A 9,605-nucleotide genomic window follows, 5' to 3' on the forward strand; every position below is an offset into this window, starting at 1 on the left:
TGTTCGGTCTCAAAATCTGTTGAGCCGATGGCAACAATTTATTTCCATTGTGCTGTTGTCTGATTAATGTGCTTAACGAGTTTGGCCCATGTTGAGTTGAGGTTGTAAGCTAAGGCAACAGATTTTAGAGCATCACTATCCAGATGTTTGTAATTGACTCATTTAAGACACAACGACTGCAGGCATGTGCAGTCTGTCTTCGATTTCTGTCTTAGCTTAGTTACTAAATCCGCCCAAGAACAATTATTCACTATAATTTTATTGGTGATTATATTTTTGGGCAAGTTGTTACAGGTCTATACCCCAGTAACTCTTCGGTTCTAAGTCAAATGTTCAATTGCACTAATGATTTTAAAACTAAACCTACCTTGAAAAATTGTGTTTATCATTAAAAGTGCTTCTAGTTTCCCTCAAATGACTCATGACCGTTCTCAGTGCTCTCTCAAACTGTTTCTTCATCTTGTTTGCACAGTGATACCAGAAAGAAATGTTGTCAAAATCTATTCTTGTTAAAGTTAATCAATGTCATCGCTCATAATTCGATCAGATCTGTATGCCAAATTCCAGCAGTCAAGAAAAATTTACAAATGGGATTACTATGGTCATTTATTTATTTACATTAAATGCATTAATGCACTGCTGTATATGCAGCTAGATGGAATGATTTAGAAATTAATATTCAAAGATATCTACCTGCAGTATTTGTGACAGAAGGCCACGCAGTTATGCGGCAACGGACGAGCGCGAGCGCAGTTCACGGATCCGCCTGACGGAAGCACGGCCGATGTCTCGCTCATGTATATTAATCAGTTTGTGGTGACGTCGCAGCATTACCTTCCAATGGTTAACGCGGCTGAATAATATATGCTGACGTTGCCTGGTAACCTTCCAATGATGGCGGTTTAACTCATTAATATTAAGTACCAAGCCGTAAACGTACTGGAATTGGTAATTTCGCACCCGGCACACCACACACGTATATACTGGAGTGAAACGAGATATTCAGACCTAGGAATGGACAGCCGAATGCTGATTTGTCGTTAAAGAATCGAATTTAGTCGGACTGAACGCGGAGGAATGGTTTAAATTTGATTGAAAACCAACGCAAACCCCTAGGCTCGGTACTCGTCCGCCTCTCGCCGTCGGTGGTGACTCACGGAGATCGGGCCGTTGACGGAGCATCGCTGACCGGGTGGATAAATAACTGAAATCGGGATTACAGCATGAAGTTCAAACCGAACCAGACGCGGACGTACGACAGGGAAGGATTCAAGAGACGAGCGGCGTGTCTCTGCTTCAGAAACGAACGGGAGGATGAGGTACGGAGATATCATCTAAACCGGGCATGATGCTCGGATGATGAATCAGTGTATCAACACGCTCTCACACTTTCACCTGAAGCCCAGTCAGAATATAAACGAACATAAAGATATTTGTAAAGTGTGTAGCCTATATAGCATAACTTACTCGCATACATAGAGCTATCAATCAGGTTCTAGTATGCTATCATGTGATTTTTCATCTTGTTCATCAGAGCTGTGTTTAGTCATGGATGGACACGTAACGTTAGATCCATAAAGTGATATGACTTGGAAAATTGCAGACACAGTGCATACACAAACAAATAATGCACTATACAGACACACCAGGTTGTTTACATCTGGAGTGCTGGAGGTAATCTGAGATCAGTTGTTCTTGGGTCAGTGAGATCAGTTCTTAGAAAGTGAAGTTTTTGCAGCATGCACTGTTCAGATCACTGTACAGTGTAATCTACAGCACATCTGTTCAGTTAATTCTCATCCAGAGATGTAATCTCTGTCACACAGCACCTCACTGGCAGATATCCCATTGAGCTTCATTAGTCAAGTATAATAACCCATTAGAAAACCGGATTCCTTTACCTTTCCTGTACCTCTATCTGTCTATTTTTGTCATTACACGCACATGTTCGTCCCGTCACCTATGACTTAAAGGCACTTTAGACTGTCGGTCACTGGGCCTAAGTAGCCCAGTTATGCAATAAAAGCATGTCCGACTGCAGCTTTCTGAAACTTCCCCAGTTTATATGCATGTATACCAGGTTCATCCGCTTCTGACAAAGGACTCGCATGGAAAGACATAGATCGAATGGCATATACCACCCAGTGACACCTTTTGAAAAATCACATTTAAAAAAGCATTGTTGTCGTATCCTACTCATTTAGGATTTTCTTGTTCTGAAGTTTATTTGCTGAGTATCTCTTATCAGCCGCAAAGTGAGTTTTCGTGTTTAAAGTAATATGAATAGAAACAATAAAGAGTTTAATCGTCTTTTGGATGGATAGCCAGTAAAGTCTTGAGCGCATCTTGTAAATAATTAATAACATTATCAACTTGGAGGTATGTTAGTGTTAATTTCACTCTCCTTCAGACCGCTAGAGATGTAGATAAGTTTGTTCACAGGAACAGAATTAGAGAAATCGCTTGCTCATCCAAATGGATCCTCTGGAGCGAATGGGTGCCGTCAGAATGACAATCTAAACGGCTGATTAAAAAAAAATCACTTTAATCTACACCACTCCAGTCCATCAGTTAACATCTGGAGAAGACAAAAGCTGGATGTGTTTGCAGTTTTTTAAAGTCATCTTGTCTGAATCAGGACAGAAATGTTCACAGATTAAACATTGTTTACCTGCCAAAACAGATCTAAATAAATATGTAGGTGGATTTGATGTGAGACACAACAGGAAATGGACTTTTCACTGGAGGAAGCATTATTATGGACTAGTATTTTAGCCAGAAGTGATGGTTTGACATTAAAAATGCATTTGTAATTTAAAACACACAGCTTTTGGCTTCTCAAGACATTAACTGATGGACTGGAGTACTGTGTGGATTACTTGTGGATTATTGGGATGTTTTTATCAGAAATTTGAACTCTCATTTTGACGGCACCCATTCACTGCAGAGCATCCATTTGGATGAGCAAGTGATGGAATGCTACATTTCTCCAATTCTGACAAGGAAACAATCTCATCTACATATTGGATGGCCTGAGGGTGAGCACATTTCCTGCAAACTCAAATTTTTGGTCGAACTATTCCTTTAAGTGTCCATTGTCAGAGGTTTCTGCTTTCTTGGTAATCATTCATTCTGTTGCTTTCTTGTTTCCAAGTAACCAAAGAGAGGAATCAGAGTTGTTTGAGTTGTCGTGAGCGATTGCTAGTATAAATCTGGGATTGCTTCATATCCAGTCTGTTGTCTCAAACATCACAGTGGCGTGTTCGCTCATGCCCGCTGATCTCAGAGCAGCTCCACAAACAGTCCTGGCACTGCATGAAGGGGAACTGGTTTGAAAGGGCTGTTCTTTGTGTCGGAGGGTAAATAGGGGGCAGAGGATCAGTGAGCGCATGAGTCAAAATCCCTGCCATTCAGTGCACTTTATAGTCTCTCTCCACAGCAGTGATCAGCAACAGCGAGAGCATGTTAGGACATTTAAATATCATCCTTGCGGTTTATCTCATACAAAAATGTACAGTTGTTTAAAAATGCATGACCATAAGATGCTACAGGTGTCAAAACTTTATACAATACTAATTAATGCTGCACAATAATGGTTAAATTAAAGATTATTAATCATGACACTTTTCTTTTGAGAAATTCCTTTTTCAATGCACTTTCATGTAAGCATAAATTAAGAAAACATTAACTCATGGACAAGCTTGTCTTTCTGCATTATAAACACTGGTGAGACCTTAAAGGGACAGTTCACCCAAAAATACAAATTCTGTCATTTACTCAGACTCAAATTTTCCCAAACCTGTATGAATTTCTTTCCCATGTTATACACAAAAGAAGATATTTTGAAGGATGTTTGTCACCAAACTGTTGCTGCGGAATACTGTGGAAGTCAATGGCTACCGTCAACTGTTTGGTTACAAACATCCTTCAAGATATTGTATTCAACTGAAGAAACTGATACAACATAGCTGAGATTTATTTTTGGATGTTGCAAATAATTAAGCTTAAATAATCAAGTGAATATAATTAAATAACAAAATTGAAATAATCGCTATTAAAATAGAGATAGTTTCAAAGCAGCTTCACAGTAATCAACAGGAAAATAACAGAATCAATGATGCATGCCTTTTTAAACATGAGACTATTTCTGGGAAATCAGGACAAACGTCACTGCCTTCCTCCATTTAGCATAATGTTTGTTATTAAATACAGTCTTGTTTTCCTAGAATCAGAGTTATTGTAAACATACAGCAGATTTTAAACAACTGTGACATGCCACTGCTAAAATAAAATATGCATTCAAGAATTATTTCAACCGTACAGTTCACTGTAGTCACCTGAATTTTTAGAAAGTGATGATGTTGGGAGATTTTCCTTGTCTGGGTGTATTTGTGGTGTAGGGGTTAAGGCTGGTTAGTTCAACTCAAATGCATCAGCGTGTCCTTAAACAGGACGCTTAACCCCAGGGTTGCTCCAGGGTGTTTGTCCTTGTAATAAGGCCATAGTGCTCTGCTGCGGTGACATTAGGTCAAAGTCACAGAAACCAGAGAACTCTGGTCGTGTTGAATGAAAATGAAGTTTTAAAATATAATCCTGTTGATCCTGTTTTGAAAGACAGCCATGCAAAAATCATATCAGATCTGTTAGTTTATGTATTAAACTCTTAATCAGCATGATACTTTAGTGTTTGATCATTCTGGTTCTGACCGCTGGATTTAAACGGCTGTGATTTCGTCATGTTAATCAAACACCTGATGATTCATGTTTTACTCCCACTTTGTTTTGATTACATACATCCTTGATGCATCATTGAGAACCTCTTCATGTCAGCATCCATTTTACTACAGTAATGTGATGAATTTCTGAAATAAAAGTGGGTCAGACTTAATTATGTCCATCCCAAATCAGTGGATCATAAAAAGTAGATTTGTTTTCTTTAAGACTGCGAAGAGGTCTTTGAATGATGCATTATTTAAATTCTGAATTATTAATACATCATTGCCGATTTTGTTGTACTGCATTTTATGCTGATTTCTTAATGTTAAAAGTGAGAATAATAACTAGAATCACCAATTGAGAAAAATTTGAAAATTAGAAGAAAACATATAGAGTAATGGTAATTTGAAAATGTACTTAATTGTCATAAAATTGTCTAATGTCATAATGTGTGTGTGTGTGTGTGTGTGTGTAGGTAAATGTAAATATGTGTGTATCAGTCCAGAACAACTAGTTTATTTACATTGTTTATTTTGGTATGTTACTTCAGACTGATGTTTATTTGGTAAAGAAACAAGGCCCCTCAATTCTGAGTCCTGATCACCATTTCAGAGTTTATTTTGCTATAATGATGGTTAACTCTAGCTTATCCTTTTTATTCTTGTTTTTAATTTGGGTCAAATGTGTTTTCATGAGATTTGTCAGGGTGGAATTATGGCACTGTAAATGACTTGTTGTGTTTGAGTGATTGTCAGATCTGTTTGTACAAGAGGTTTCATTGTCATGCTCTTTTCTTGAACTGTATTGTACTGTACTTCATCACAGAGTGACAGGAACACACAGGTCATGGTTTCTTTGTTGGTTGAGTGGTTGAGAATAAGCTTTTTTTTATGTTAAGCTTATGGTCATGTGTGACCAGCCCTGGTTTCTGTGGGAAACCAGAACTAGATTAACGTGTTTCAAAAAACAACTGTTTTAAATGCACTGCATGTAAACAGAAGAACTGTCAAGATGACACATATATTCAAATCCTGTGTACAGAAAGCTTTCTTTTGTGGTTTCTGTAGCACAAACTCTTTAAGCAAGTGACCCGTTCCTCACTGTCAGCTATGAGGCACATCGCAAAAATAACCTGAGCCTGGCCCTGAACATGCCAGGTGACAGCAGGTGTCATGAACTTGACAGACGCAAGTGATGTCACACTGCCCCCACAAACCTCTTAGTGCAGGACACACCTGAGGGCCAATCAGCAGCTGGAAGATTAGCCAATCAGAGAGCACGATGTGCCGTCACAATCACACCTCCACTGCGTCCATCTGTGAAAAGTCACCTAAACAGTAATATTTAAAAAGTAAAAAATAAAAATAAAAAAAATGGCAAAAGCACATAATAAAATTACTAAAAATGAAACAAAATACTAATGAAACTAGGTTGAAATGGGTTTGAAGAATGAACATTTCAAATTATTATAATATTCCTAAAGACCTAATATTCAGTATTTGTCGTGTCCAAGAGTAAAGTAAGCAGGTGACAGCAGTGCAGACATGATTTAATTTGTGCTGTCTTGTAATTAATGTTTTTGTGATGTATAACCTTCTAATGCTCTTTAATATGATGTATTTTATTCTTGCTATTTTCTGAAAAGGTGGTCAGACCAGGGTTATTACCGTTAACTAAAACTAAAACTATAAAAAACTTAACTAAAATTAAATAAAACCTTAAACTTACTAGCTTTTATTCCAACGAAACATTATCATTTTCATTTAGGTCAACTTAATGCATTAAAATAACTAAATTGAAGTAAAATAATTAAAATAACTATATAGACATAAATGACAAAAAACAAAAATAATAAAACTTTAAGGAAAATTAAAATGAAAACTGAAAATATATTTATAAAATATGAAAATATAGACTAATCCAAAATATTAATTAAAACTACAGTTTTAATTATATATTTTTTAAACTGGGCCAGACTCTAAAAGTATGGTGCATACACATACAGTAGACTTTGTGCTCCCCTTCAGATCACGAAATTTGTGCAAAAATATCATGACATTGTTTCTCTGTTTCATTAAACCCAATAATTGAGTAAACGGAGATTAATGTGTTTTGATGGAGAAACTGCACAAATTCACATTATGGAAAGTGTGTTTGCAGTAAAGCACTTTCCACAGAAACCTAGCAGACCAGAGGCTTTAAAAGCAGAAATATTCTTGCCATCTATCCCACAGTTCTCTGAGACTGAATCAGTTCTGCGCTGGTTTCTGCAGGTGCTGTTGGTCAGCAGCAGTAGAAACCCGGATCAGTGGATCGTTCCTGGTGGAGGAATGGAGCCGGAGGAGGAGCCGTGTGGAGCTGCTGTACGCGAGGTCTTCGAGGAGGTGCCACATTGTCATTTAACATCATTTCTAGCAGTCAGGGTTTAACTGCTGATATATACCTGACTTTGGGAGTCTCATGGCTAAAGGAAGGACTGTTGTGGATTTGATCTCTATCTCTCTCTCTCTCTCTCCCTCAGGCTGGAGTGAAGGGTAAATTAGGACGTTTGCTCGGTGTGTTTGAGGTAAGGCTCTTCTCTCTCTCCTGATTGGATGTATGGTGAGATGAGGTGATTACAGTCCCTCATACTGAAAGAGTTTATTATTCATTTAAACAACAGCAGAACCAGGACCGGAAACACCGGACGTACGTGTATGTGCTGACGGTCACAGAGACGCTGGATGCCTGGGAGGACTCGGTCAATATCGGTGAGTTTGTGTGTGTTTGGGTGCTGCTTTTGTGATGGATTCAGGCCTCGGGGTCTTTCCAGACTACATGTATATCACACACACACACACACACACACAGGTTTCTATGACCACAAGTGAAAATGCATCTATTTGCATTTGTTAGATTAAATGATTTTTTTTATTTAATGTAATTTAAACCATATCTTTCTTACACAAATATGAATAACAATATCTCCACAAAAAAGAACAGATGCAATTTTAATTCAATCTTTATTTCAAAACAATGCAAGAAAATGGACATACATATTTAAAACTTCCTTCCCATCCTTTCCCTGCTTACTTAATTTGTAATGTTTTATTTTATTTTACAAAAAAATATCTATTTTGGGGAAAATATGAAGGATAATAAGAAAATCTCCAAAAAAATCTATATATATTTTTACTGCCTTCCCATCCCACCCAAATTTCAATTATAATATTTTAATTCTATTTTATTTATAAATTTAAACCATATCTTTTATTGCAAAAAAATAAATAAAAATTAACCAACTCCCTTAATTTAAACTTACTTTATTTTATCATATTTAATTACATATTTCTATTGCTAGATGATGATCCATGTTATAAGAATGATTTAAGACCCTACAGTACATTTATTTAGAAGATTCTAATGTATTTGTCAGTGTATTTAGCTCATGCTGTAGTATTTGTCCCGTAGGCCGTAAGCGTGAGTGGTTTCCTGTCGACGAGGCCATCAGGGTCCTGCAGAGCCACAAACCTGTTCACGCCGACTACCTGAGACGCCTGCGGATCAGTCGCACATCCACCTCCACCAACGGAAACCTGCTCCTGCCCCAAACATCTCCAAGCACCCTCACACCGCTCTTCAGATAGGACACACACACACATACAGCACAACACACACACATCAACACTCCTCTGTCTACATGAACCACCGACACACTTCTCCTGGAGCTTTATGACCCTCACAACACCTCATGGCCACCTTTGGGACAAACCAAAGCGTGTGGGATTTGTGGTGAAGAACGCCTTAATGATTTATTTCATGATTGAAGTCGGTTTTAGTTGTTGTAACTGAATAATAATAATTGACCAGCTTTACAAACCAGTTACATGGAAGTGCACTTCCATTATTCCTCCATCGCTCTCACCTGCAGAGCTCGGCATTCTGGGATTGTGATGTAGGGAATGTCAGGCTTTTATAGCATTTGACTTTCTGAATTCAGTCCATTAGTGCTGTTGTGACCCCAGACTTCCCTTTAAGACTCAGACAACCCTTTAAAAGCCCCCTTCACTGCTGCTCCCGACCGGATAACTGGATTCCTGAAAGCATCAGAGATTCCGGTCGATGAGATTTCTGGGAATTAGATGGTGGGCGGGAGGGTCGTAACCTCGTTTTATGCTTTGATTAAAGAACAAACATTTGTAGATACACTAAAAGACTGAAGATGACAAATAATGTATGATGGTTTTTAACTACAGTGCAAATGTATTAATCTCTTCTGCTCTTAACTCTTTCTATGAGGTCTTTCTTTAGGTGATTGTGACAAGAACACAACTGTGAATTTTGTCCGAGAAAAGAAAGAAATGCTAACAGGTGAATCTCACAGAACCATTCAAGAACATGCACGGGTCCTATTTCACAAAAACAATTATTTTATATAATTTATGTATAAATATATACTTAAAGATAAAGCAGCCTATTTTTAAGACCATTATAATTTTTTACGACACATTTTTTTATATTATTATTTCTATAATGTACAAACAATTATGTATTATTTAAAGGATATGGTATTTATACATAATGGTATTTTTTTTGTTTTGCTGCCCTTAATTCATGCTTATTTAATTAATTATTTTTTACTTTACTGTATTTCTGTAAAAAAAATGGAAAAGGTATCTAAATTAAACAATCTAAGTTTGTCATTTTCCTTATTAAAAATACTATATATATTGATTTATTAAAATAAATCATTAAGTCATTACAATAGGTTTCATTTTCTTAATGCAAGATATATATATATATATATATATATATATATATATATATATATATATATATATATATATATATATATATATATATATATATATATATATATATATATATATTATATTATATCTTTATAGATT

At 36.7% G+C, this 9,605-nt stretch overlaps 1 protein-coding gene across 2 annotated transcripts; it reads left to right on the forward strand.

Annotated features, from left to right (window-relative positions):
* Window positions 1-918: 918 nt before the first annotated feature.
* Window positions 919-8,981, forward strand: LOC127979238 (diphosphoinositol polyphosphate phosphohydrolase 3-beta-like). 2 transcript variants are annotated; one of them, XM_052584575.1, is made up of 5 exons: window positions 919-1,319; window positions 6,990-7,100; window positions 7,238-7,282; window positions 7,382-7,466; window positions 8,167-8,981. In XM_052584575.1, the coding sequence occupies exons 1-5, from the start codon at window positions 1,224-1,226 to the stop codon at window positions 8,340-8,342; spliced, it is 513 nt and encodes a 170-aa protein (XP_052440535.1). In that variant the 5' UTR covers window positions 919-1,223; the 3' UTR covers window positions 8,343-8,981. The 2 variants fall into 2 exon arrangements, with proteins under 2 accessions (XP_052440535.1, XP_052440534.1); XM_052584574.1 differs by having other exon boundaries at window positions 924-1,319; window positions 7,379-7,466.
* Window positions 8,982-9,605: the final 624 nt, after the last annotated feature.

Source organism: Carassius gibelio, chromosome A4 (assembly GCF_023724105.1).
Source record: "Carassius gibelio isolate Cgi1373 ecotype wild population from Czech Republic chromosome A4, carGib1.2-hapl.c, whole genome shotgun sequence".
Taxonomy (NCBI): Eukaryota; Metazoa; Chordata; class Actinopteri; order Cypriniformes; family Cyprinidae; genus Carassius; species Carassius gibelio.

Bases quoted from the DNA above. Each gene is read 5' to 3' on its own strand.
- LOC127979238 (XM_052584574.1), top strand. From the start codon at position 1,224: ATGAAGTTCAAACCGAACCAGACGCGGACGTACGACAGGGAAGGATTC. The intron at 1,320-6,989 runs GTACGGAGATAT...TGGTTTCTGCAG, and splicing joins GAAACGAACGGGAGGATGAG to GTGCTGTTGGTCAGCAGCAG. The intron at 7,467-8,166 runs GTGAGTTTGTGT...TTTGTCCCGTAG, and splicing joins GGAGGACTCGGTCAATATCG to GCCGTAAGCGTGAGTGGTTT.